General features: G+C 59.0%; 1 protein-coding gene across 1 annotated transcript; it reads left to right on the forward strand.

Annotated features, from left to right (window-relative positions):
- The first annotated feature begins 1,332 nt into the window (after positions 1-1,332).
- ASS1 (argininosuccinate synthase 1) lies at positions 1,333-27,891 on the forward strand. Its single transcript, XM_075716691.1, has 14 exons — positions 1,333-1,440; positions 1,908-1,976; positions 2,263-2,451; positions 5,312-5,368; positions 5,853-5,927; positions 9,552-9,622; positions 10,007-10,037; positions 13,900-13,990; positions 15,835-15,919; positions 17,056-17,120; positions 21,301-21,432; positions 25,507-25,663; positions 27,220-27,285; positions 27,837-27,891. The coding sequence occupies exons 1-14, from the start codon at positions 1,333-1,335 to the stop codon at positions 27,889-27,891; spliced, it is 1,251 nt and encodes a 416-aa protein (XP_075572806.1).

Below are 27,891 nucleotides of genomic sequence, written 5' to 3' on the forward strand. Positions count from 1 at the left end.
GCAGGATTGTGCTGACTTGGCGGCGGCAGCAGCATGAAAGTTGCTCAGGACAGGATTTGGCTGGCTCTGCCGTTCCCCTTCCCCGGCCAAGGGTCAGCTGGCATCGCCTCTTCGCGGGGCCCTGGGATTCACAGCGCGGCCCAGGGACAGCCCCGAGCCCCTTCTCGCAGCGGGATCCCCCATCCCTCCCCCTGAGCCCCAGGGCTGCAGCGTCCTTCATCATCTCCTGCTGTTGGCTGAAGTCCTCGATATCCTCAGCCAAAGGGTAAGGGGCATCAAATCCCCACGTAGGTGTTTCACGCTGGCAGGAAACACGGGGCAGCGTAATTAGGACAAACGCCCAATAAGCATTAATTAGACTTAGGGCTGGGCTGCGGGGGATACTGCTGAGCGCCGCAGCCCTGCGGCTATCGCACACCCGGCAGCGCTGGTGGGTGCTCGGGGCCGTGCTGGTGGGTGGCTGTGCCCATCTACCGCGGTGGCTCCTCTGTACCGGCGCCAGCTCGGGGCCACCCCATGCCGTGTCATGCCTACACAAGGCGTCGGGCTGCGTCTCCGTCGGGCACCTGTGTCTGAGTCCTGGCCCTCCGGTGTTGCAGGGTGCTTGCAGAGCGTGGGGCAGGCTGTGCCGCGGTTGCCAGCGCGTGTGGAGCAAAGGTAAGAAGCAGAGCGAAGCTGCCCCGATGGCTGCCCTGGCCTCTTCCATCACCCAGCTGCTGTTGGCTGGGAGCCATGGCTTTTCCTCTGGCCCCCAGCTCCCCCCACCTTGCTCCTGATCCCTCCCGATGCCGATACCGTGGTGAGTCCCCTCCTGCGCTGCTCGCTGCCCCCAGCCTGGTGGTCCCGGCAGAGGAGGGGGCTCAGCCAGACGCGAGCTGAGAACGGCCCGGCGTGGCATGCTGCCCGTGGCCCTGGTCCCACGGGAGCACCTGGCACCCGACAGCAGCAGCTCTCACTGCCCGTGAGCGAGAGCAATCCTGGGAGCCCGTGTTTTAATCGGAGAGCTTGTCCCAGCACCGGTGGCTCTGCCATGTGCTCCTCCACCAACCCGAGCTGCCGCCAGCCCTGAGCGTTTAGTTTGCCATGGGCTTTGCTTCTTGACTCTTGGTTATTCATCCCCTGGATAACGTTTGTTTTGCCCAGAATAGCCCATCCCCGGGACAGCCCTCACCCCTGGCTGCCCTCAGCACCCAGCTGGACCGTGACGGCCCCGTGGCCAGTTCAAGGGACGCTGGGGAGGGTTTCACGGCTGATGGCTGCAGCATCTCTGCGCCGAGCAAGGGCAGGGGCTGGGGCCATCATGAACCCCTTTCCCTTTGCTTTGCCAGCGCCATGGCTCAGCCCAAGGGCACGGTGGTCCTCGCCTACAGCGGGGGCCTCGACACCTCCTGCATCCTGGTGTGGCTGAAGGAGCAGGGCTATGCTGTCGTCGCCTACCTGGTGAGCCCCGCGCCGAGCCCTGCCGCGTGGACCCTGTCCCCAGGGGCTGGGGGTGGAGGGGGCACTGGGCCATGGGTCTGGGGACCTGGGGTGGGTGACGGGGGTCCTGGGATGTGCGTGGCCATGGTGGTGACCCTGCTCTCGCTAGTTAACCATCGCCCAGCCTGGGTGCTGCTCTGCTGAGCTGCCAGCCCTGTGCAGCACAGCCTGTCCTTGCCAGCAAATGACCCTCCGCTAATGAGGGCAGCGCACTGGGGCAGAGCCAAGGGCTTGGCAGAGGAAGGTACGGCCCCGAGGTAATGACGTCTCGGGGGGCAACCCCCCTCCTGCCCATCCTGGGTGACCTCAAGCCCAGCCAGCACGGGCTCTGCCGTGCCTCGCATGATGCCCCGTGCCAGGCTAGGCTTATGCTGGGTTTTGTGGTCTCCTTTCAAATTGAGTCTTGGGGTATTTTTCCCCCCTTCCAGGCCAACATCGGGCAGAAGGAAGATTTTGAGGCAGCACGAAAGAAAGCGCTGGCACTGGGGGCCAAGAAGGTAACAGCGTCCTTCCCTCCAGGTGCCCAGGGTGCTCTGAGCTCCCTCTGCTCCCTGCCATGGGGCTGCGCCCTGGGGTCTCACACACCCTGTGGCTGGGGCCACCATTGCAGGGGATGGTGCCAGTGAGGGATTGCTTTTCCAGAAGTTGCCTTTTAGCAACATCTAGGAAAGGGGGAGGCAAAAGGACCTTCCACCATGCTGTCCCCAAAGCCCTAGAGGAGTGGGATTCCCCCCCGCCCCCCCCAGCCAGCCTCCCATCATGGGGCTCCCTCCATCCCGGCAGGTTTACATTGAGGACATCAGCAGGGAGTTCGTGGAGGAGTTCATCTGGCCGGCGGTGCAGGCCAACGCTCTCTATGAGGACCGGTACCTGCTGGGCACCGCGCTGGCACGGCCCTGCATCGCCCGCAAGCTGGTGGAGATCGCCCAGAGGGAGGGAGCCCAGTACGTTGCCCATGGGGCCACCGGCAAGGTGAGGGAGGACGGGGGCACCGGAGCGGGGATGGCATGGGGTGCTTGCAGGGGACATCCAGTCAGTTCCTTGGCCAAGCTGTGGGTGCCAGGAAGGGTGCACAGGGCATTTTGTGGGTGCTCTGAGGGGAAATGTTTCTACACTTCCTTCTCACTTCTGGAATTTCTGTGCCGGATTTCATTTCCCTCTCCCTGTCGGGAAGGCTTGGGTCACAGCCGAAAACCCCCCACTTTCAGTATCAGTTTTCTAAAAACTGCTACAGACACGGGCTGCCCGGGCCAGGACCGGGCTGGGGCTGAGCCAGCACCGCCCGGGGCGTTTCGGGACACCCCGGATGCGGCTGTCTCGGTCCCTGTCCCCATCCTGGGCTGTCCCCATCCTGGGCTGTCCCCATCCTGGGCTGTCCCCATCCTGGGCTGTCCCTATGGCCGCAGGGAGGACACTTTACCGCTAGAGGCAGCCAGAGACCGTGGAAAGGATGCTTGGGGCCAGCCCCTGCCCGGAGAGAGGGAAATCCTCCACGGGGAGCGTGGGATTTGCGTGCTGTGACCGTGGGCCACCCCCTGGCACCTCCAGCCCCTGCCCGCACGCTGCCCAGCCCGGTGCGGGGACACCCAGGGCAGGGCGACGCTGTCACCAGGGGCCACAAGCCTGGTTGATCCCAGCTGCGGCTCTGTGGGGCCCTTGGGTGCTGTGCGTGCACCCAGGACCTGCCGGATGCCGCCTGCTCCCCATCCCGCAGGGATCTGAAGAGTAGATGGTGCCCATCTTGGCCCAGGGGCAAAGGCGAGGTGCCCACCTGGAGGGATCTCAGTGCAAGGGGCTGGGTTTGGGGGTCCCTGGCTATGGCAGAGGACCCTGCTTCTAGCAGGGGGATGTTGGGTGCAGCCAGGGGATAGCCAAGGGGCTTGGCTGGCACTGGGGAGACGGGGCAGAGGGGCAGCCACGGGACTGGGGGGCTTCGTGGCTGAAATAACTCTTGGTGCCACTGTGATGGGTTCTCTGCACCCCTTCCCAGTCCATCTTGCCCATCCCCAGCAGCCTCCTTTTTAAAAGCCCCTGCTCGAGGGTGCCCTGGAGTAATGCACCCCCAACACGACAATGTCCCCTCCGCTCCTGGGTACCACCAGCACCAGCCATCCCCGCTCGCAGGGGCACCCTCAGCTGCTCCCCAGGCTCTGCCCACTCCCCAGGCCATTAAGCCGTGGGCGCAGGCAAGGACCCACCGTGGGTAACTCGACCCGGCTGCGCATCGTCCCCGGCTGAGGCCGCAGCGTCTTAAATGCGGGCCATCTGCGGTGTCCCCGCTGCTGGAGCAGATGGACTTGTTTTGGGTCTGTAAGGGAAATGAGTGCTTTGGTGGATGTACTCGCCTGCGTGTAATAGTCCTCAGGGACTTCCCAGCCCAGCCGTAAATGTATCCTCCAGGCTGGGGCTAAGAGGAGGGGAGGAGGGTCCTTACACCCCTTGGTGCTGGTGGAAAATAGGCTTTGGTGAGAGCTATTCCCTTGGAAGCGCTAATAACTCCCAGGCTTGCTCCTTGCCCCTTCCTGGATACCTGGCCTCATTAGCGGGACCTCATCAGCATGGCCAATTAAGATCAAGGGAGGTTCAGAGCTATTTAATTATGAGCTGCTGCATCCTCCTGGACACTGTGGTCTTCCTCCCCCCCCACTCTCTCCCTCCATGTGTCCTCTGATGCCTGTGGGGGAAAAAAAAATACCCAAATTTATGTTTCCACTAGTTCAGTTTTTAGGAGTCTTAGCCCAGGGGAGAGCATAGCTCTTGGGTGACTCTGGGGTCAGCCGGCCTCCCTCGGAGCCAGGTGAATGAGCTGCATCGGGGTTTTGTTCACTCGGTGCCCAATTCTATCAGGAGCACCGGGAAAGGTGGTTTTGGGTTCAAACCAGCCATGGAGAAGGACTGGGAGTGACCCCATGGGACAGAACCAGCCCGGGTCCTGGCATCCATTACCCCCTCCCACCACCCTCCATGCTGGGGGAACAGAGGACATAGATGGGTCCTTATCCTCAGGCGTTGCTTTTCTAGTGAAAATTGCTAGCAATTCTATCCCAGAGGCATTACTGGGAAAATAGATGTGACCCAACTCTTGCACAGGGATCCTCGGTCTATGAAGTCCCAGGCAGTGTCAGCAGATGACCCTCCTGGCTGGTGGCTCTCGCAGGATTTGCAAATGCCCCGCTCAGCCGAGGGTCTCCCAGGCCACAGGCTGGGATGTTTTTCCCAGTGGACATAGGACAAGTGGCTGTCCTGTGTTGGCTGGAGTTGAGACCCTGAGACACGTCCCCTCTAGCGCTCTGCTGCGGGGATTTTGGTGCCATCCCTGCGCAGGGAGAGCAGCCGGGAGCGGGGAAACGGTGGGTCCTTGCCCGCCGTGCCTGAGGTCTCCAGCATTGCAAGGGGAGCTGCTACTGCGGCCAAGCAGTGTCTCAGAGGTTGCACACGTGTGCTGTCACATGTGTGTGCACCACCACATATGTGCTCTCCCAGCGCCCAGCAGCCCCTGAGCCTCCCAGCTCCCTGGACGAAGCCATGGGGCTGTAGCGCAACCAGGAGCTGCTGTTTTGTCATCTGCACTTGTAATGCTCCTTCTTTTTTTTTTTTTTTTTTTTTTTTTTTTCTTCAACAGTTCCCACCGATTTTGCAGCTTCTCTCCCCAAATCCAAACCTGCAGCCCTGCCAGGCCACGTTCCTCTCCCGAGGATGCTGTACAGCCCTGGGCGAGCTGGTCCAGGGATAAGGCCCCGTCCCCCATCAGTGGGATCGGGGTGGGGGGCACCCACCTCCCAGCCCACCCCAGTGTGGGGTGACCCCTCAGCATCTCCCATTTGTGTTTCAGGGCAACGACCAGGTTCGGTTTGAGCTCACCTGCTACGCCCTGTGTCCTAAGATCAAGGTAAGGCACCCAAAATTGTCCCCTGGGGCCACACCGCCAGGCTCCTGGCCCCCTCCCCATCTGATGGGGAGTTTTGTTTTAACACCAATGCGAGCGGCTGTGTCTCGCTTTAACAAGCTGCCAGCTGTACAAAGTGACGTTTTGGCATTTGAGGGGGCTGTAATGATCCTTAACTGACCTATTTTTACCCCAAACACTACGAGGCCGTGGAGGAAACTGTACCAAGGCAGCTGCCGGATAATCGATGCTGCCTCTTTCCCCCTTGCATCCAACGCCTTGTTAGGGTCAGAGGTTTGGGTTACTCCACCCTGGTGCAGGGAGATTAAATTTCGGCTGGGGGACCAACACCCCATGGGTCCTGGATCTTCAGGGCTGCCAGGAGCCCCCTCCCGTGGGGACCCCAGGGGGTGCCAAGGGGCAAAGGGGGCTGGGGGCTGCAAGGGGGCCGGGGGCTTCTCGTCTCATGCTCCTGCCCTCCCTCCAGGTTGTTGCGCCATGGAGGCTGCCCGAGTTTTACCAGCGCTTCCCTGGGCGCCGTGAGCTGATGGACTATGCCAAGGTAGGAGCTGTCATTGGGTGGCCACGGGATGCTCGGGGTGGCTGTGGGATGATCACCATGGCTTGGTGGGTGACAGCTGCAACCCTGCATGACATCCCTGCAGCACCATGCTGGAGCCGTGGTTTTTTTTTCTTTCCATTCTATCCCCCCCCTTTCTTTCTAAAAGCCCCGCAATTACCTGGCTATTAATTGTAACCCGCTTTCCAAGGAAACAGGTCCCAGCTCCCTGACTTGCCTAACAGACAAAGCAAATACATTTGCCTTTGTTGTCCCTTCCTTTTTGAAGTACAAGTTGCAATAAAACATATTAGAAGTTTTGCATCAGGTTTTTACGTGCCCACCAGGGTACCTTTCTTTTTTAGCGACTTCATGGAAATGCTTGACAACTCGGCTCAATCAATCAAAAGGGAAAAGGCAGCTCTGTGCATAAACCAGAAAATTGCTTCAGTTTTTAAATAGCTGCCATCGAAGCTGCCTGGGTAATCTCTGGGAAGGCAAGGTGCAGAGCCGGAGGGATGCAGAGCGGGGTGAGGAGCCCTCCGAGCCCATTAGGGCCGCCGAGAGCGGCGTGTTGAGGATTGTCTTTGCCATCTGCCGTTGTATTATGAAGGGGCGAGTTTACAAGAGCTTTCCATATGTTGCCAAACAAATTGTCAAATAGAGGAGTTATTAAGAGTGCCGCGGTTTTATTATATGGAAAATGGAACATGTGTTTTGGGTTTGGGGGTTTTGTCTGGGCGGGGTTTTTTTTGTTTGGAAGGGGGGAAAAAAGGGAAATGAAATGGATTGGGGCCCCATTCAAAGAAGAAAGGTTGGGATTGAGGGTTTGTAGTGCCTCTTGGTCTCTGGTTATGGTTGGCATTAAAAAAAAAACAGGGTGTTTCCCTTCTTTTTCACGCTCAGGAGAGGGAGATGTGTGGCCAGGTCCTTTCAGCACTTGGATGTACTCGCCTTGGCGCTTGGGCAGTTATAGTGTGATGATATTTGGGGCTCGGTTGCTGCCAGCAAAAGTGGGGATCTGTGCCGCTGTGCAACAGCTCTTGCCGTAGATTTGTTGCCCGGGTGCTGGAACCAGCCTTACTCCAGCAGCAAGCTGCTCCGGCGGCTGTTCCATCCCCACAACCAGCTGAGGGTGAAACACCAAAATGAGCAAGGTGAAGCTCTCCTGGATGCTGCTCCAGGATGAACCATTGCCTCAGGCAGAGCCAGGCAGGACAGAGCTCATCGGGGCCGTTCCCTGAACATGAGATCTCGTCTTGGTCACAACACGTTTGGCCCCAGCCGAGGCTGTCTGGGCTTGGTGGTTGTTGGTACATGGGTCTGGACTTGGAGGATCCCATTTGAAGTGATAATGTGGGGTGGGGATGGGCTGGGGAGCATGGGCTTCCCCAGCTGCCAGGAGGAGGCGGAGGGAGGAGAGGACTGGCAGGGAACATAAATCAACTGGGGCTCATGGCTTGCGACCGCTGGATATTTGGGTCTGAAAGATGCATTTATACATACCGGGTGAGATGCGTGTGACCAAATTTCTTCATGGAAAGGGTAGTCAAGCATTGGAACAGGCTGCCCAGAGAGGTGGTGGAGTCACCATCCCTGGAAGTGTTCAAAAAACGGGTAGATGTGGCACTTTGGGACATGGTGTAGTGGATATGGTGGTGTTGGGTTGATGACTGGAATGATGATCTTAGAGATCCTTTCCAACCTTAATGATTCCTAGTTTTTACTTTTTTTACTTTCATTATAAATAATCCAGCCACCAAGCCAGGAAACATGAAATTGCTACTCTACCCTTAGCTGGTTTAGTGGTGGACTTGGTAGTGTTAGGTTAATGGTTGGACTGGATGATCTTAAAGGTCTTTTCCAGCCTAAACGATTCTATGATTCTGTTCTAGGAATCTATGATGGCACGGGGAGAGCCCATCAGAGGGCACGGCCCCCCAGCCCCACGCTGCTGAGTGCTGCCCATCAGGGTAAACAGCATTCAGCATTAATTGCTTGGCTTTAATTACCTAAGGTGAAGCCTCCTCTGCCAACATCCACGAGGGCGCTGGGATGAGGACAAGGGCACAGGCGTTGATGGGAGCACGGTCTGAGCCCAGGCAGGGTTGAGGTCCGTCCCCTGGCCCTCGGTCTCCCCTAGCATTATTGGGGGGGTTGGGAGGCACCTGCAGCTCCATCCGTCTGAGGGATGGGATAGGGAGAGGCGTCTTTTTGCTCTTTCCTGGAGAAGCCAGGTGATCCCCAGCACCTGCACACAGCAGGCAGCGTTTGGCCCTCCCAGCAAGCCCAAGCTTGTGCTTTGAAGCCCTTGTGAAGCACAGACGTACCCTGCCTGCTCTCCCCCAATGTCTGCAGGCAGGAGAGCACCCTGTGCCCAGCAGCCCTGCAGAGGAGCCTGGGTTGAGGAGGCCAAGGCTGCCCAGCACCCACTTCCAAAGCCGGGGATGGGGGTCCTGGAAGGGTCCCACACTGGAAGCGTGCTTTGGGACTGGCAAACCAGGACCCATGAGCCTGGGGCAATGTTCCCCAGGAGCAGGGCTGAGTTAGTCTCTGCAACATTAGGAGGTATCTCAGGACCTTGCTGCGATCTCAGGTGATGGGTTGAGGATGGTGATTTAACAAGTACAAGTGTTTCCTTCCCCTCTTCCCGACAAACAAGGAGCCTCTGCTCAGCCCCTGCTCCTCTCCTCTTGGCCAAACCTGAGGTCCCTGCTGTGGTGACACTGAAATGGCAGAGCTGCCTGCTGATGTATGGGCTGTACGTACACGCCGAGGCACGGTGGGAACCCACAGCCGCCACCGCCTCCAGCCCCAGCTCGCCATGGCCTTCCTGCAGCCAGGACGTCACGGCTCGGCATGCTGGCAGGGTGGGCGACGTCCCTGCTGGCTCCAGTTGTTAGCTCGCCGCCGTTGCCTCTCCCGCTAATTCCCCCGCGTATTCACCTTGTCTTCACAGGCAATTTCCCCCATTGAAATGTCAGTGGATAATTGAGCGCGCCGGTGACCTTGTTAGGGAGCTGGGCTTGGCGCTGTGCGCTGCGCCGGGGAGGCAGCCGGTACGGGGGCATGCGTCCCCGTGCACGGTGTGCTCGGGGGAATGCCTGCCACCCCGTGTGCTGTGTGCCTGCGTCGCCATGTGCTTGCACGAGGCTGTGGGGACGTGTGCGTTGTCCCCTCACGGCAGAGCATTGTCCTGCTTAGGCTGGAGAGCATCCTGTGACTTTGGGGATTTCTGTCCCCATGTCACCTCCCCTAGATGAGGAGCTAAGCTGGGGGAATGCACCATCCGGGACCTGGACCTAGAGAAAGCACACAATGTCAGTGCAGATGTCTCCGTGGGGTTCATGGGGTGCTCTAGGTCTCCGTCTTAGCTCGTGGCGGTGCTGGGGCAGCCATTCTCCCAGCTGCACGGTGCCCCTGATGTCCCCATCAAGGTGGCCCTCATGGTGGGAGCTGATGTTGCCCAGGGTCAGGGACACAGATGTCCACCTTGCTCTGTGCCACCTTGCTGGTGGCTGTGGGTTGTGCCTTTGCGCTATCAGGGCTGATCCCGGCAGGAGCCGGTGCCGGCGGGGCTGGCTCTCCCTGTGGGCTCGCTCAGTGCCATTCTCCTTCTCTTGGCAGAAACACGGGATCCCGGTGCCCGTGACGCCCCAGATGCCCTGGAGCATGGATGAAAACCTCATGCACATCAGGTGAGAGGCCGGGTGGGCAGGGAGCTCCCATGGGGCAAGGACCCAGAGCCTGGGGCACTGATCCTCCCATCCTGCCCAGTCAGGACAGCCCTTCCCATCTCCAGAGTCCCAGGCTGCCCCACCACGTGCTGGCCAAGGGTCACCCCAAAATCTCCAGCCTCCCGTTCTGCCCGGTTGTCCACGTCCCATGTGGCAGCATCCATCCCCTGGGCTCTCCCAAGCCTGACGCTCCTTCCAGGGTTGCTGCTAAAAGCCCCTAGGCATCCATAACACGTATTTACGCCCATCCTTATGGGGTGGTGGGAGCAGGGAGGGGGTCGTCGCGGCGGTTTTTGGGCTTGCAGGTGCTGCAGTGACTTCTCTCTCCTTTCCTGCCTGCCGCAGCTACGAAGCTGGGATCCTGGAGAACCCCAAGGTAATCGATCACGGCCGCCTGGCCAACGTGGCAGCCACAGGGCTGAGGGCGTCTCGTGTATTTGCAGCCTAATTGGAAATTTCACGGCAGGCCGTGTGTGGCGGGGAGGCCCTGCCGCCCGCCCCGGCCCCTCCGCCTCTCCCGGCACGTTAATTGCCGCCGGCGTGAATAGGGGAAGGGACCGTTTCAGGGTGACACCGGAGGGGACAATGTCACGGGGCAGCAATAAAGGAGCAATTAGACAGATGAGGCGCTGGTGGGAGAGCGGCGGCTGGTGGCGGGTGACGGAGGTCCGGGCTGGCCCCTGCAGCTTGGGTCCCCTGCCCGTGCCTGCAGCTCGCCCAGCCCTCCTCGCTTTCCCATCCCCGCTATCCGGGGGGAAACGGGGTAGAACCTCCCCTTGCATGGGATGGAGCTGGGACACCCCAAGGACACCCGTGGGACCACCGACTCCCGGGCAGCTCTGGCCGCCGACGGGACCAAGAGCCCGGTGGCGACGGGTGCTGGGGCCAGGCGCTGCCGGTGAGCGTGGCACATGGCTCCGGAGGCGTGGGTCCGGCCCCGGCTGCCTCCGAATCGAGCTCGTGGTCCGGCTGCCTGCTGGCCCCTGCCTGCGCTGTTCATGCTCCAGCAGGTCGCGATGCTCTGCGGTTACTTAAACTATCCATCAGCGCTAATTAGACAATCCGGGGAGAGGAGGGGGAGGCAGGCGGAGAGGGAGAGGAGCCGGCTGGAGCTCGGCGGCCCGCAGCCGGCTCGCTGCGGCTGGGCTGGCGCGTGCCTCCGGCGGGGGCGTGAGGAAGAGGAAGGTGGAGGAAGGTCCCGCTCGCCCTTCGGTGCCCTCGGGAGGGGTGTCTGCGGGTCGGGCTTTGCAAAGCCAGGCCCTCAGGGGGGTCTTCTCCTCCAGGAGAGCGGTTGGCACAGGGATGGGTTTTGGTGCCTCTAGCTGGAGCTAGCAAAGGGCAGACCCGCGCCCTTCCCAGTGCACCCATCCTGACCCCCCTTCCGCACCCAGCACCTCGCCCCTTGGGGAAGACCCCCGGTCCCGAGGCTCTGCCAAGCCCGCTTCCTTCCCAAAGCCAGCTTGGAAAATGGGGGGGGGCAGTTTAGCAGAGAACAGTGCAGTGACCCCATCCCCAAGCATCCTCCGCACGGGCACCTCTCCCTCCGCCAGCGCCGGGAGGTGGCTTCCCGGAGCGCGGTGTCACCCCTGTCCCTTTCCCCGGCCCGGGAAGCGGCGCCGGGCACCAGGGCGGCCGTGGCAGGATGCGGGGTGCCAGGCACGGCGGGCTCCCCTCCCCAAACCCCCGGGACCTGCCAAACGCAGGGATTTGAAAGCAGATGGTTGAGCTATTTTCTGCCTCTGTGAGGCCCGATTGAAGGGCAATGAGGCAGCTAATGTGGAGAAAGATAGAAATTTACTTGCTTTAACTTCATATGGCACTCTGAAAGAGTTCATTCAGTCCCGGGCACAACAATATCAGCCGGATGAATAAACCATTTGCGGCATCGATAGCTCTGCATCATGGTTTACTTCATGGACCATTTGCTTCCAATTTCTTCTCTTCTTGCCCCGTTTTTCTTGCTTCTTTCTTCCCCCCTCCCTCTCTCCCTTTCCACACACTCTTCCCTTCCCCCCCCCCCCCTTTTTTTTTTTTTTTTTCCTCTCTCTCCCCTTTAAAGATGACATTGCAGGACTAGCCCCCCTGCGGGGAGGGATAAATAGGAGGCATTGATACACTGCAACAAACTATTTGTCATTTGAACTGTGCTTTTAGGAGAGAGAATAAAAAGAGGACAGACTCGCCCGTAATGGTGGAATGCAAGCCAAATGTCACTTTTATTTCTATTTAGTTATTTTATTTAATAGGGGTTTTCATAGTTGGCTCGGAAAATTGGAAACTACCTGACTTTGACTTCCAATGTTTAGTAAAGAGTTTTTAATACTTTCTGGTATTTTTTCTCCTCCCACCCCTTCGTCCCCCCCATCTTTCCTTTTGAACTCAAAGTTTTTCATCATCTCTCGCAGGTTCGTCTAGTTAATAAGTGTGATCAGGGCTAGGAAAGGCCAGACGATGTAAAATTGAAATCCGCAGCCCGTGTAATTTGTGCGTGTGCGTGCGCGGGGGGCACGGGGGAGGCGCGTGTGTGAGCGCCTCTTGTTTAAAACAAGGGAAAGGGGCAAAAATGAGGTAAAATGGGAACGTGAGGCTGGTCTGGCTGGAGCATGTGCTGGGGTAGTTATGTCTGTATTCCCGGGACTTGGCTGTGGTTGCTGCTGGGACTTGCGCCCCGGGGTTTGGGGTGAGGCGAGGGGTCCCCCCCCAGTGTGGAGCGGAAGGCAGGGATGCTTGCAGCCAGGCAGGCTTAAGTGCTGGCAGTGATTGGGCTTTGCTATATATTGGACCAAAAAAAAAAAAAAAAGAGGAATTTTTCACTAAAAGGCTTATTTCCCATCTTTAAAAATTTTAGATGAAAACTTCTGCAGAGAAATCAATTTTCCCTTGAAAAAAGCTTAAAAATATTTTTAAAGCAATCTTTTTTTTTTTTTTTCTTTTAACTTGTTTTCTACCTTGTCCTTTTTTTCCTTGCTAGGAAGGAGGAAAAGGGAGCAGGAGAAAAGTTGTGCTTTAAAAAGGAGAGGAGAAGCAGGGAGAGCGCGGGGCAGGCTGCGGGTGGGTGGTGCAGGCAGGGTCCCGGCTGCAGGCAGGACCCTGCTGCCCAGGGACGCCCAGAGCTCCAGCTCACACTGGCCGGGTTTTGTGCAGAACCACCACTTTACCACCGCTTAAAACGTTTGCAGGAGCGGCTCACTTGGGAGAAACTCCACCCAAGCTGCTTGCAGACGGGGTTTTAGGTCGCGGGGACTCCTCAGCTGAGGCTCCGTTGCAATGTTCCCTCCGACGTCGGCCAAGGACAGCTTTGGCCCAGCCCCGCTCTGCGGTTCGCTTGCTCAGCGCTGCCTTGCCTTTCCACCACTCTGTGCCTCAGTTTCCCTCCCCTCCGCCTCCCGGAGCTGCGGTTGGGTGCGGGGTCCCTTTAGAGACAGGAGTTTGCAAACACCGCTCCAAAAGCGTTTTGAGACCAGTGCATGCAGCTGCCTCATGCGTGAGTGCCGAGGGGGCATGTGAAATTGCAAAGCATTTGCTCTCCAGGATGGAAAGCGCTTTTTTTTTTTTTTTTATTATATTCCGCCCCCCCCCCCCCCCCCCCCCTTCTGGCACGCGCTTCAATTGCAGCAATTCATTGCCAGCGCCCGAGCCTCCGGTGGCCCGGCTCTGATGGAGATAAGATGCCTCTTTCCTATAAATCTAGAAAAAAAAAAAATATACATAAAGGTTGATGTGCTCTGAAATGGGTTTTTGCTTTGTTCCTCTATTTTCCCCATGTGTATTAACCCCGGGGACACCATGAAAGAGCCGGTGCGCCTGGAGCACCTGCTGGGGTCAGGCCTTCTCATTAGTTTTTTCGGTCAGCGCCGAATAAGCCCGGCCGCGGCGCAGGGATGTGCGGGCGCCCGCCCTGCCGCTTGCTGCCGTCGTCCTGCTTTTCCCTGCCTGACTTGCGTCTCCTCAGCCATCCCGCCTCCAGCTGTGGGGGCGTCGGAGGAAAAGATGAGATCAAGTTGAGGGGAAAAATTGGCTGATTCTTCCAACCCCTTTGTTCCCCGGGCCTCGGTAAACACCGGTGCTGTGCCGTGCCGGCCCCGTGCTTTGGGATGGGGTGGGCCAGGGATGGGGGATGCACGTCGGGGCTGGGGATGCACATCGGGGATGGGGATGCGCACTAGGGTCAAGGCTGCCGGCGGTGTTGGCCATGCCAATGCCACTGACTCTCCCTCTTCTCTTCCTCCCTGGGGCAGAATCAGGCCCCCCCAGGGCTCTACACGAAGACCTGCGATCCAGCCACCTCTCCCGACACCCCGGACGTGCTGGAGATTGAGTTTGAGCGGGGTAAGCGCCTCCTCGCAGCCAGCCCCTCGTGCCTTGGCCCCTTGAAGCCAAACCCCGCTCCCCGGCCAGGACCAGGGGCTGCAGAGAGCCAGGAGCATCCCTGGGGCGGGGGCAGGTGGGGTGAGCCCCGACTTGTGGCATCAGGGCTTGGGACGGTCCTCGCAGCACACTGGGGCTCTCTGAGGCGTGCAGAGGGTCTGGGTACGTCTCGGGGGGCTTGCTGGGACCCCCCTGAGAGCGGAGAGGGGTCCAAGCCCCCACCCCAGGCACTGGGGCGCAGTGGGTATGGGGTCCCTCTCCCGCAGGGTGGCACGCAGTTGGCCCTGGGGACACGCAGGTGGCCCTGGCCAGTGTCACAGCTGGGGAGATGCTCCAGCAGGATTTGGCCAGCGGTGCTATCAGCATCGCGTGGAGGAGACAGGGACACCCCATCCCATCCCAGGGGATGCACGGCAGGGCCCAGCCCCGGAGCCGTCACCCAGAGAGGGGACATGGGGCAGCATCTCCCACCTCTGCCAGCCGTGGCCATCCCCGTGCCACCATCCACCCTGGCAGCAGCAGCAGCGAGCCCAGCCCAGGCTGGGGAGACCCCGCTTGAAGGGGGCACCCCCCCCCCCCCCCCCCCCCCGCCGCCAGCATCCCTGCTCCTTTATAATGATCCCCCTGCAAGGAGCAGCCCCCCTCCCAGCAGCCCATTCAGTCCCTAGTTAATTTATTTGAAGTTTTAATCTAATTATTAACTATTTTAAAGGCTAAGCAGCTTTCGCCAACAACAGCCCCGACAACGTCGGCTCTCCGCCGAGCGGACCCCGGCCAATACCCCGGTGGAGGATGCGAATAGAAAGAGCCGGGGCGAGGGGAGGGCGCGGAGGGGGGGGCCCGCGCCGAGAAGCAGCTTAAGGTTCATTATTGCCGCGAGTTACATTTAATAGCAATTTACAACTGAGTTTATAAACCCCTGGAAAATAGGGGGTTTAGGGGGGGTGTGGGGGGGGAGCTGACAGCCCCCATCACTAGCCAGGGCTCTTGCGGGCGCCTCCGTAATAAAGACTAGAAAGGCAGGCATTGAGGCTGATTGGCAACTGATAGTGCGTTAAATGGTAATGAGGAGGGCAGATGGAGGGGGGATTAGCCTCCAACTCCGCACCGCTTTTCTTTGTGGGCCCCGCAGCCCCCTTGTCAGCTTCCTAATACATTTATTGCTCATTTCACACTGCTCAAGAAAAATGCCTCTTTCTATTCAGCATCTCCCCCCCACCCCACCCGCCCTGCTCCTGCCCAGCGCCCTTAAAAAAAAAAAAAAAAAAAAAAAATTAAAGGCAAAAAGAGGGGAAAAGAAAAAAAAAAAAAAAAGTGCAATAATTAATTCATGGCGGGGAGCACCCCGCCGCGGGGTGCGTGTGCGAGCAGCCCTGCCCCGGGGTGGGGGTCCCCCCCAGACACCCCCCGCGATGGCAGGGTGGGGGACACATTTGTCAGCCCCCCTCCCCGGCAGGGGCTGGTGGGACAGAAGGTGCTGCGCTGTAAGACAATTGCCGAGCGTGAAATTCAATTAGTTAAGGGCCTGGTTGCAATTTCACAGGCCCTAAAAAAGAGAGAGGGAGAGGAGAGGGGAAAAGGGGGGGGGGACGTTTTTATGGCCTTTTTAATTTATTTATTTCGCTTCTCTCCCGAGGTGGGTCCCCCTCCCCTTGCCTCCCCCCCCGCACCAGCTTGGATATGCCTTTTTAAGAAGTTATTTAGAGTTCATATCTGTCACATCTATTTAATGCCCACGGGGTGATGTTCCGGGGGGGATCCTGACACCGGCTGATCCTGCCCGTCCTCCCTCCCCGCCTCCGCAGGTGTCCCCGTGAAGGTCACCAACGCTGGGGACGGAGCCACTCATTGCTCGGCCCTGGAGCTCTTCGTGTACCTGAACGACATCGCGTGAGTGCCACGCTGTCCCCTGCCCGCCGGCTGGCCGCGGGGACGAGGGCAGGGTCCCCAGGCTGGGGTGGGAGCGGGATGCTCGCAGCAGGCGCGTCCCGATGAGCCCAGGGATGGCGGTCAGCAGCGTGAGGATGGGGTGGTCCCAGCTGGGTGCCAATTGGGTGCCATTCACTCCAGCAAGCAGAGCTGGGCACTGAGGCCAGGAGCACGGGGATATTTAAGGATTACGCTCCCTGTGCATGAGAAGGGCTAAGAAGTCTTATTACGCCCTGTGCATTTACCATCTGCCCCAGCCGCACGGTTGGGTGGGGGCTCCCCTGCCCGCAGCGGGGGGCTCAGTCCTGGGGCACCCCTTGCCTGCAGGGCACCCTATGCCCCAGACCCCCAGCTCCTGCATCCCAGGGGGCATCGCCTCACCCTGCCTGCCCAAGAGGGCTCAGTGTCCCTTTTGGGTGGCGAGTTGGCTTTTTTGGCTCACAGAGATGTGCTGGCTGGGTCCATTGCGCTGTCCCCCTGCCTCTGCAGCAGCTCCTTCAGGGTTTTCTGCCCTGTGCCACCCCTTGCCCAGTTTATGCTGCCACGGGGCAAAGCCATCCCCTGGGGCTTGCCCAAAAATATGGCAAAACCCATGAGGGCACCTACTCCTCCCACCCCGCACTAAGTGCCACCCAGTCCCCAGCCATCCTCCTTTGTGCCTCTGCCTTTATCTCCCCAGTCCTGAAGGGGAATGAACTTTTCCATGTAGTTCTCTTTTTTTAAGTGTTAATTAAGTGGTTTTTAAAATGACTTTGGCCATCGGGAATACATCTGCGGAGTGTCTTGTCCCCTTGCCCAATTTGCTTTCCAGCGGCCCAAGTGCCACAGCTGCTTGCGACACCGCCAGCCCCAGCAGCGAGCGAGGATGGAGAGGCTGGTGGCACAGCAAAGAGGAGAGGAAAAGGAGAGAAAATCCATCTCCTTGTCGCCCGTCCAGTCTGGGGGTCACTACCAATGGTCACCAGTGCTGCTCAGGGGCTGGCTACGCTGTCATTTGGGCTTTGCTCCCCACTGTCCCCCCCCTCAACCCACCTCTCCCAGCCCCCTGCATCCCGCTGCTGGGCTGGGGCTGCTGCAACCTCCCTTCTCCTCCGCAGGGGCAAGCACGGCGTCGGGCGCATCGACATCGTGGAGAACCGCTTCGTCGGGATGAAGTCCAGAGGTGAGCGGCCACCGGTCAGCAGTGCTGTCTGTGCCCTAAAAACAGCAAAAAAAGGGAAAATCCAGGTGGGATGTGGTGGATGCTCAGCATAGCCAGGGTCCTCTGGCTCAGGCCATGCCAGCAGCCCTCAACTGCTCCCTTCCTGTCACCTTTTGACCAAGATTTCCCTGCAACAGGGAGTTCTTGCTGCTCCCTAATGAAGGCAGCTGCCCGCTTGCTGCCAGTGCCACCGTTTGCACCAGCCCTGGGGTCCCGGTGCCACCAGAGACCCCGGGTCTCAGGCAAGACCTGTCCCCAGTGGGAAAAAATGCCAAGCCGCGGGCTTGTGTGGGAGGATGCTCGTGGGAGGATGCTCCTGGGAGGTCCTGGAGAGTGCAAGGCTGTATAACGCAGGTACAAAGTGCAGGAGGCTGATGCAAGTCACTGAGTTTTTTTTTTTTTTTTTTAAAGCCAATTCTTTGGTTTATCTGTGTGGTTTTGAGACTGTGACTCTTGGTATCGATCATCCATTAGGATCAGCTTCATTGGAAATCTCTGGAGGCAGCGAGCTGCCCCGTGCAGAACTAAGTAACGAGAGGGCTCATAGTCATTTCCCATTGCCCCTGCTCTTTTGTTTTAAATCTTGTTACTACCTAATTAGACACTTCCTTTCTTTAAACTTGCCCTTCATACAGGGCATCAGCAAATATTTTGATAAGACTCAGCCCACAGTCTCCCTTCCCAGCACAGGGCACCAGCCCCTTTGCAAGAGCATTAGCCACGAAAGGCGAGAAACAAAACCCCAAATCATTTGATCTGAGTTTGAATAACTGAATTAAAACTGAAAGAAGGAAAAAAAAAAAACCAAACCAACCCCAAACCGCACACACCAGCCTCTGCATTTACATGCAGGATGCTGAGTAATTTGTCAAAATCTATTTTATTTTTTTAAGAGCCACTGACATGCTCTAGTGACCCTTCCAGCATTTAATAATTTCTCTAAACCCCATTTAACTGTCACGTCTGTCTCCTGCGTGACATTGCCGTTGCGATCGCTGCTGTGTTTGTGCGCTGGCAGACGCGGAAGGACCGGGCTTTCTGGGGACAGCGGGGGTGCGCACGCCTTGGGGACAAGCCCTTGGCGGCGGGTTTTCCCCCTTGCTTTGAGCAGGATCCTGGCCCTGGTTTTGCTTCTTGGGATGAGCAGAAACCTCTCAGAAATCTGCTCTGAGAGATGATTTGCGGGAGAGATGGAGAGCTGGGACGAGACGGGGCTGGAGCAGGAGGGTGCTGCCGGTACTCTGCCTCCCTCCCAGGGTTTTGGGGTGCAGGACAGCTTGGGGTGGCCCCACCGCTCCTCTGCAGGAGCATTTTGGACCCCAAATGGGGTTAGGGGTCAACGAGACACGAGACGGGACCTGGGCTCGCAGGCGGGAGGAGATGATCCCTTAAATCCCAGCAGTGTGCAGTGGCCCCAGTGGCTGTTTGCTCCCACCATCTTGGGACTCCTCGGGGCAGCACAGGGACCCCTTCTCCCTAGGGACCCCCGCTCTGCAGGGGAAACTGAGGCACAGACAGCCAGCAGCACAGCAAGAGCCCTCCACGGCCGCGGAGGTGGCAGCGAAGGCTCCTGCCAGGTGCCTCCTCTCCCTCACCTCCCGGACCCAGGGAGTCGGGGGAGAGAAAAATTCATTTGCATCGATTTTTACTAAGCTCCTAATTGAACTTCATTAAGGCCTAATGGGCAAGGGGTGAGCCAAGCATGCCCGCGCCAGCCTTTTAAGCCCTATTAACTCGATTTTGCCGTATTTGTTTTAGTGGGAGGAGGGTGGGTAATTATGGGGTGCTGGGGAGTGGTGCTGCAGCCGGCCGGGGGGGGCCACGGCTTGGCCGGGGGCTCTTGGCTGCAAGCAGGAGCCTGGCCCTGCCTCTCTCACCTTTTCACATCCTCATTATCAAATTATCTTTTTAACTCCAAAGGGGGGCTAATTAAGTGAAGTAAATTAAACCAGTGGGGAGAAAGCAGGAAGGAGGAGACGGCCGCTGCCAAAAGAGCCAAGCGCTGCCTTTGGCTGGGGCTTTTCCTCCTTCGTTTTCTTCCCCTTGATGCGCTGAGCAGATGGAAGAGGAAAGCGGAAAACCCCTTCCCTGCGATGAAGCCGTACCAGGCCACACTCGGCTTCAGCCGTGGACAAGCAGTGGAAATTTGGGCAGCATCTTCCTATGGGCAGCATCGCCCTCCCCTTCCCCTTGGGAAGCCACCGCGTTCCGTCCAGTCCCATGGATGCTGTCGGAAGTGTCAGCCCACACTCAGCACAGCAAAATTGCTCGGATGGAGCTGAACTGACAGCCGAGGTTACAAATTAGAAAATTTTAAGCAGCGGCAGCTGTCTCCTTGGCTTCCCCCCCCATGTCCCCCCGCCCCACGCCGGTCCCCCCCTTCCCCAGCGATAATTACGGGGTGATTGAAGCTTCGCCAGGCTGCAGTGCTGACACCTCTGTCTTTTTCCTGTAAACATGGGGAGATGAAAATAGACACTTGGAGACGCTGCGAGTGTCACTTTGAAGGTGTCTCTTGTCTCCTTGGCGTCGAGGCTGGGAGCACGGCTGTCAGCTCCCCTCCCCTCCACCCTGGCTGTCACGCTCCGGTCCCTGGTCCTCTAGCATCAGGTTGAAAGGAGCAGGCAGGGGTGCAGGCAGACGGGCAGGAGGTGGGGGTCAAGACACGAACCCAAATCTTTAGTCAGCCCGAATTGGCTTTAACACCTCCTAAGGGGAAGGAGAGGAAATATTAATTGCGTTAGCTTCGTGGTCGGGGGCTGGAGGGGGCATACAGTAGCCCTCTGTGCCCCTGTGCCGCCTCCGTGCCCATGGGGACGGCTGGTTTTTGGTGTTAACTCGGCTGTCTCCTCCCACAGCCCTGTGGGGACGGGTACTCGGTGAGCACCCCATGACCTGCCCCTGGGGACCAGGCTGCAACAGCACTGGGGTGGCCTGAGAGGAGGGGGTGGCTCTCTTTTGGGATGGAGACGTGCCTGTAGGATGCTGAGATCACGGACCCTGGTAGGGATGAGGTTTGATGGAAGTAGCTTGGGCTGCCGTGGTAGATAGGGCTCCTGCCGTGTCTGTGGGACCCATGGCCATGCTGGGATGGGACCCCCTCCTGACGCTGTGCTCCAGGGCTCCGAGCGGGCAGAGCCCGGTGCAGGTTTGAGCCCCCATGACAGCCCCGTGGGCTCCCCTCACCCCTTCTTGGGGCTGGGGCTGTTTGGGGACACGTCCCCTTCAGCGGGGACAGTTTCCTATGGGGTTTCTTCATGTGCCAGCAAAACCCAACGTGCGGGTGCCCTTTGCCATTCCCATGGCCGTGCCATAGCGCAGGTGCCTGCCGTTGGGAGGGGACCATCCCCAAGGGCAGGTGGGCAGGGGACAGGGACACGCTGGTGGAGCAGCCATGGCCACGGGCAGCTTGCAGCTCTGCCTGCTGCATGTTCGCTGCCGGACTAGCTCAGCGTTTCCCCAACCAGCTTCCCACCCGCATCCGACCTGGAGCGGAGCACCGCGTGGCCACCATCGCATTTAAACACCAAGTAAACACGTTATGCAGCGGCTGGAACAAAGGGAGCAGCTCGCCCGCAGCGTTAGCCCCCATCGCCGAAATAATTAAGCATCACTCCATCCCCAGGCCTGGTGCAATGGGGGGCAGGCGGGAAGGGACCGGAGGGGGGGCCCTGCCAGCCCCAAATGAGGTTGCCCTCCCAGCCCCCAGGTAGCCTCATTGCTTCGCAGCGGACGTGCGGGGCTCTTTCTCGCCAGCCGAGGGGAGAGGAGGGTATTTCAGGCCCTCCACTCCCCGTGCCTGTGCCCCGCGTCGTTCCTTTAATTACAGGTTTTCAGCCGCAGACCGTTGGGCACGGATCGGTGGGGGGATCGGTTCCCAAACCCTGTCATTTAGCCTCGTCAGAGTGCCTCTTCAAAGAGGGGAATCTAGAAATTTTCTCCGCAAGGTGCGGAGTGGACTGTCTCGGCCCCAGCATGAATATAATGACAGATGCATTTTGCAGCAAGCTGGGACTGAATGCGCTCGACCACAGCTCCTTCTGTCAGCCAAATCATTATTTTTTGTCATTTGCTGACAGTTTTGGTCTCATTCGTTTCTCTCTCTTTTTCTGCTTTTCCCCCTGCCTGGAAAAATGGCTAGGTATCTATGAGACCCCAGCGGGAACGATCCTATACCATGCGCATTTAGATATCGAGGCCTTCACCATGGACCGGGAAGTACGGAAAATCAAGCAGGGGCTCGCCTTGAAATTCTCCGAGCTGGTGTACAATGGTACGTACGGTCCTTTGGCCCAGGCCTGCCGCCGCACCATCCTCACAGCCCTCCTCATCCTCCTCCCTCGTTGCTACCGGAGGCTGCAGGTCCCGCTGGTACGTGCGCTCAGGGCTGTAAAATTCATGTGTGGATTTTGAGGCTTCTCACGGCGGAAAAGATGGGTTTGGTTGTGCTGAGGGCTGAGCTCGACCACGCACTCTGCCTGCTTTGGTGCCAAAGGGGCTCCGCGCCTGCCTGTGGGAGGTGATGTCGCCTTCCGTGAGGGCTTGCTCGTGGGGGATGCTCCCGGCATCTCTCCCAGCCCGGTGTCACCGCTTCATCCCATCCAACACATTCAGATGCCTCGCAGGCTGTAATTCACGGTCCCTTTGTCCCCCCGCATCGCCTTTCCCTAGCTCTCCCCTCCAACCCGCTTCGCCTTTCCGCCTGCCCTCGCCCCACGGGGACCCAAGCGCACCGGGATATGGGGGGCACGAGCTGCCAAGCTCCCGGCACAGCTGTCCCCGCGGTGGGGTTTGAAGCCAGAGACCTCTCCCCATGCCCTGGCGTGGGGAAGAACAGGGGTGCGTGGCACTGGGGGGGCTCTCGAGGTGACATGGCCCTGGCTGCTGGGGTCCGGGGGGCTGTGGAAGGATCTGGGAGGGCTTGGGAGGGTTTGGGAGGGCCATGCTATGTGGTGTGCAGCCCACACAGGGGCACTGCGGGTTGGGGCTTTGCCGGGGGCTGCAGGAGGGGCTTGCAGCTGCTCCCAGCACAGCCAGGCCTGGGCGAGGACAGCACTGCCCGGCGTGGGCTGGGAGCCCTAAGGGACACGGGGACGCTGGCTTGCACCCGCAGTTCGGGACAGACATAAAGCCCTTTGCCTGTAATGCACCCAGCAGCTCCAGCGCGGGTCTGCTCAGCCACCTATGTGGGCTGAGTTTGAGGGGTCTCAGCTCTGTCCCCCCGCGCTGCTGGGGCGGGTGCTGCAGGGAACAAATGGCACCCCCGGGAGGGGACACCGGCACTGCCGTGGGGTCTGCTCTGTGAATCAACCCCCGGTTGCTGGTGCTAAATTGAAGGAAGCAGGATTAGCCCAAAATGCCGTAGGTGTGCTCAAAACCCCCCTGCCCACAGCTGGGCGCCCGCTGCACGGCTCCAAGCGCAGCGGTGTGTCCCCATGCCCCGGCTCTTCCTCCATCCCCTGCCCGGTTCAGAGCTGACATCCCTGGAGACCCCACAGCGGGGAGATTTCCTGCCCCTCAGCCAAACACCGCTGTTTTCTTTCATATGTCCTGATTTCTCAGCCTCCCAGTTCCTCCTCCCATCTGTTTTCAGGCATTGCTCTCTAACTGCAAGGTCTGGGATGGTCCTCATGGGATCTTCCATGGGAAGATCCCCTGGAAATAACCTGACTCCGGGAGCTCAGGCTTTGAGCAGCAGCAGATCCAGCGGGACTGGGTCAGGCTGTCTTCTCCCCTGCAGTTCCTGATGCCTGTGCTCATCCTCGGCACCTTCCCCTCCGAGGACGTTCCCTCCTGCGTCTTCCTTGGCAACTGGCATTTCATGCCTGAGCCCCTTTGCTGCTTAAACTGTATTTTAGGGACCTGGCAGGGTGCGGGCTTCTGGGGCCACAGAAGTCTCAATTACCTTCCCTTGAATCACAGCCCCTGCCTTAATTCACGCTCTGATGCCGCTCCTGCCTCTAGCTATCTTTATTAGACTTTATCCTAGGCTGCCTTTATTTTGATTTTCTTTTTTTAGTTTAAGCATAAACCTGTTTGTTTATTTCTAACCACTCGCTGCTTGTGAAGCCACGAGATTAAAGAGCCACTCAGGGAATCATGGTCTTGCTTCTCCCTCCCCACCTCTGCCAGGTGAAGGCTGCTGTTTCCCCGGCTCCAGATGCTGAATCCCTGGGGATTTTCAGCCTGGCCCCAGGCTTTCCTGGTAGCTGAGCCCAAACTCAAGGAACGACCCCAACGGGGTGCAAACAGCACCCGCAGTCCCCCCACCAGAGGCCAGGCTTTCAAGCTCACCTTCCTTTAACACCTCATTATTGCAACTAGTCCCTGATTTTGGGAGAATTAGTGTTTATCTTCCCCCCCTCCCCATTGATCCCATTGTGGAGGGGTGGCTTTGAAGCCAGCTTCCGTCCCGGCAGGTACGGCCAGGTGCGGAAATGCCATTGTCCCCCTGCCCGCGCCGCGATTAGGGCAGGATCGTGGTTACAAGGCGGGAAGGTCATTAAGGGGGATCGCTTCCAGTGGGGAATGTGTCTGCGGTGGGGGGCGAGGAGGGGGGGATGCTTCCTCACACCTGGAGCTGTCAGAGTCGGGATTTAAGTAGCTGGTTATTATTTTAACGTGTCTCGGGTTTATTTTTACGGGGATGCAACAGCCCTACATCAATCCTGATGTTTGAAGAGTTATACCTGGAGGGTGGTTACCAAAAAGAGGGGTGTATTTGCCCAGAGCTGGGTCCGTGCCTGCATGGCAGTGCCGATTGCAGGGAAGGGGTCCCCGAACCCCCAAGCCGTGCCGCGGTGGGGTGGCCGAGGGGGTCTGGGTCAGGGATATGGTTTTGGTGCTGGAAGATTGCAGGGCTTTGATGCCGTGCCTCAGAGCAGGGCTACGCAGGTCCCAGGGACAAGGTTGCAGGATACAGCCCCGCTCAGGGCTGGCGAGGCCAAACAACAAAAGAAATTGTTTGTTTCTTTAATGGCTTCAGCCCCGGAGCCCAGCTGGGAAGGGAAAGGTGAGAGGGCACCGGTGTGTGAGCAGAGCAGGAAGGCGATGGGAGAGATAAAACCTGGGGATGACCGGAGGGCGGTGAATGGGCTCTTTCTCTCTCCTCCTCTATCTCCCTCTCCATCTCCCAGGCTTTATTCCAGGTCTCTGAGGGCTCCCTGGCTAATTACCCTGCTTAGGGACAGGAGGGGGCACAGGGGCGGCAGGCAGGGCCAGGTCCGTGCGCCCACGGTGGCCTCGGTGGATGGCAAAGCCAATGGCTGCTCCCGCAGGATGCGTTTTGGGGGGTGCGGTGCGAACGCACATCACCCCAATGCTCAGCCCGGGCTTCAGGCGGGCTGCTGGGGCCTTGGGGTGCCGGGGGGCTGCCATGCCCGCCGGAGCTGGGGTAGGACAGGGAGGTACTTGCCGTGGTTGTGGTTAGGTGGAGCTTTGGGTGGGTGCTGGCAGCGGTTGCCCTCATCCCCCCAGCCCCTCGCTCGGGGGGTGCTGGGGGAACGAGCTAAACCACGAGCGGTGATGGGGGGAGATGGTGGCGGGGGAAAGCAGAGCCCTGCTGCCCTAGGAAGGGCCGGGGAAGTGAGCCCACCCGGGGCTGCCGAGACGTCTGTGCCCCGACGCGCAGCCCGATGCAGCCCCGGGGTCAGCCCCCGCTGCGGTACCCGGGGGGAACGCTCTGCTCCGCATCCCGCCGGGACGGGGTGTGGGAGCGGGCTGGGGGGGCCACCCCGCTGGGACCCCATCGCCGGGGGGGGTCCCTTCCCAGGGCTGCCCAGGGGCAAAGCATTTCTGTGGGGGCTGCGTCCCCCCAGGCAGAGCCCACGGTCAGGGTTGACCCTTCGGGGCTGATCCCTGCCCTGCCTGTCCCCGGGGAGAGCAGCTCGTCCCCATCCCAGGGGACTGGGAGCTGGTGTCCCCCCCAGATTCTGTGTCCGTCTGTCTGTCTCCACCTGACCCTCCTGAGATGCTGGGTTTTGACTGGCGGTTGCATAATAATTTAACGAAGCTTTTAATTTCCATGAGGGCCCCCCCCCCCACTTGGAGGAGCTGGAAGGAGAATGGCCTCGCTGCTGCTTCTCCAGCAGCTGGTTCCAGCCCCCCTGGGTGGGGACCCGGGGGCCACCAAGGGGAAGGGACACACGGGGTGGGGGGGGCGGGGGTCTCCATCACTCAGAGCTGAACCTGGGTGTCCTGGCACCTCTCCCAGTCCTGTGGCTGCATCCCTTCCCTTGTAAATTATTAGGGTCTGCCTTGCAGGACTTAGCCTGGGGGGGGGGGGGGCACCCTGCATGGACACCCCAGCCTCCCCCGTGCCCTCACTGATGCCTTCTCCTGCCCGCAGGCTTCTGGCACAGCCCCGAGTGCGAGTTCCTCCGGCAGTGCATCGGGCGCTCGCAGGAGGCGGTGGTGGGCACCGTGCGCCTCTCCGTCTTCAAGGGCCAGGTCTACATCCTGGGCAGGGAGTCACCGCGGTCGCTGTACAACGAGGAGCTGGTGAGGTGAGTGGGGTTTGGGGGGGGGGGCCAGGGTGGGCAGGGCAGCAAGCATCCTATCCCATCCCATTCCATCCTGCTCCATCCCATCCCATCCCGCTCCATCCTACCCCATCCCATCCTGTCCCATCCCTGGGGACACCAGGGACAGTGCCCTCCCAGCCAAGCACCCGGCTGAAGCAAGAGCCCTCCTTTCAAGTCAGTATTATTTTTTTCCTCCGGCTTTTCCTTTTTCTTCACGTTGTTTTCTCGCTCGCTCGCTCCCCCCTCAGCCCTCCCTCAACCCCTTTCAATCTCTCTAAACACTTTATAAGCCATAAATACACCCGAATGAGTTTAGATCAGTCGGAGTAAATGTCAAATTATCTTCTCTCTTTCTCTTCTCTGGCTTTTTTTCCCCCCTTCCCTCCCCCTCAAAATCAACAGCTCCTAATAATCCGTCCCAACCCTTCATTATGCTTCACGCTCTCACTTGGAGAGATTAAATGAATAAAGTATAAAAAAAAATAAATAAAAAAGAGGGAAGAAAAAAAAGGAGGATGGAGGGGGGTGGGACGGAGGAAAAAGAGAGAGGGAGAGAAAAGCAGGGGCACTTATTCTCCCTGCGTCTCCAGCCATTTTCCTTTTCTTTTTGATTTCTACATCGCTGGTTTGAAAGCCTTTGAGTGACGGCGTCACAGGAACCCGAGAGAAAGCTGTGAGAGGCAGAGCTGTGTGGAAATGCCTCTGCACAGTAGGTAGAAAGTAACATAATTATAGAGCAGGTCAGAACCACTCGAATGAGCAAAAATAAAAGCACAGAGGTTTTTCTGTAGCCCGTCAGGGGAGGTAAAATCATTGTAAACTCTTTCTTTTTTTTTTTTTTTTTTTCTTCTTTATTCCGCTCCCCCCCCCGCTTCCTCTTTTAAGGTTTGCGGTTTCTGGGAAATGAGCCGTGTGTTTTTGGGATGTAGGAAACCATCAGAGTTGGGATGCGGAGGCTGGCCGCCGCCTTTGGGGAGGGGGATGCGCTCGGTGTTGTACCGAGGCCCCAGCTGCCGCGGCCACGAACTCCATCGGTGCCACGAACCCCATCGGTGCCGGGGGTGTCCTCCAGCACCGCTGCCCTGCCTGGGGCAATGTCCCCTGCCCCCGGGGCAATGTCCCTGCCTGGCATGGGACGGCCATGCCCAGGGCCGGCTCTGGGGCAGGGCGAGCATCCCTGCTTGACGCAAGGGCGCAGGGAGGAAGGGTGATGATGCGCACGAGGGACCACAGAGGGAAATTTGGGGCTGTGTCTCCAGCAGGGTGCTGGGGAGCCCGGGGACGGCCATCGGGGTGGCCCTGCGGCTCTGCTGCTCCCGATGCCAGGGGCTCCTTCCCGGGGGCTGGCGGGGACCCTGCCCTGAGCCCGCGCCCTGAGCCCCCCGCAGCCGCCAGCAGCTGAGGAGGGGTGGCAGCGGGCACCGGCCCGGGGTCGCAGCCGGCTCCGGGGTCACCTGTGTCCTCTCCCTTCCCAAAAGGCAGCCCCAAGCTCCCCCCCCGGCCCCTCCATCCCGGTGACGGTGCCTTTTTCTCCACAGCATGAACGTGCAAGGGGACTACGAGCCTGCCGACGCCACCGGCTTCATCAACATCAACTCGCTGAGGTCTGCGGGGTCGAGGCGGGACCCTCCCCGAGGGGGGGAAAAAGCCCCCAGCACCCCCGGGACTCACCCCTGGCTGGCAGGATGCAGCCCCCTGCCCTGCTTGGGCTCTGGGGGTGCACCGAGGCCTCCCCCTGAGCCCCCACCCACCGTCGGGGTGCAACCAGCCCCCCCAGCACCAGCCCTGCCTAATTACAGCCTTCCCCAGCGCAGCCGGTTGTTATTTTACTTATTTCTCAGACCCCGCCATACTCCCCGCCTCCCCCCGCAACTCCAGGGGTGTAAAACACGCCGCATTTACATAATGGGCTCTTAATTTTTCCATTGCCTGTTAAATGCTTTGTTCTCCCCGATCCGCCATGTCCCCCCACCCCTCTAAGATAAATTAATTACATTATCTCGTGGAAAAAAAAAAAAATAATTAAACTGTACAGGCCTTAACAAACGCCTGCTCTTCACGCCCCCTCATTCTGCTTAAATTAATTGAAAGGAAATGTGTGTTATTACTGTTAATTTACAATTAATTTTTTTTTTTTTTTAAATCCGGTTTCCAGGCTGAAGGAATATCATCGTCTCCAGAGCAAGGTCACCGTAAAGCAGGATGAATAG

This window comes from Pelecanus crispus, chromosome 9 (genome assembly GCF_030463565.1).
Source record: "Pelecanus crispus isolate bPelCri1 chromosome 9, bPelCri1.pri, whole genome shotgun sequence".
NCBI classification, from domain to species: domain Eukaryota; kingdom Metazoa; phylum Chordata; class Aves; order Pelecaniformes; family Pelecanidae; genus Pelecanus; species Pelecanus crispus.

What these genes read in the sequence shown, in the direction of transcription:
- ASS1 (XM_075716691.1), top strand. Translation starts at nt 1,333, where the DNA reads ATGGCTCAGCCCAAGGGCACGGTGGTCCTCGCCTACAGCGGGGGCCTC. An exon ending in ATGCTGTCGTCGCCTACCTG is followed by an intron (nt 1,441 to 1,907) that starts GTGAGCCCCGCG and finishes CCCCCCTTCCAG; the next exon opens with GCCAACATCGGGCAGAAGGA. An exon ending in AGCTGATGGACTATGCCAAG is followed by an intron (nt 5,928 to 9,551) that starts GTAGGAGCTGTC and finishes TTCTCTTGGCAG; the next exon opens with AAACACGGGATCCCGGTGCC.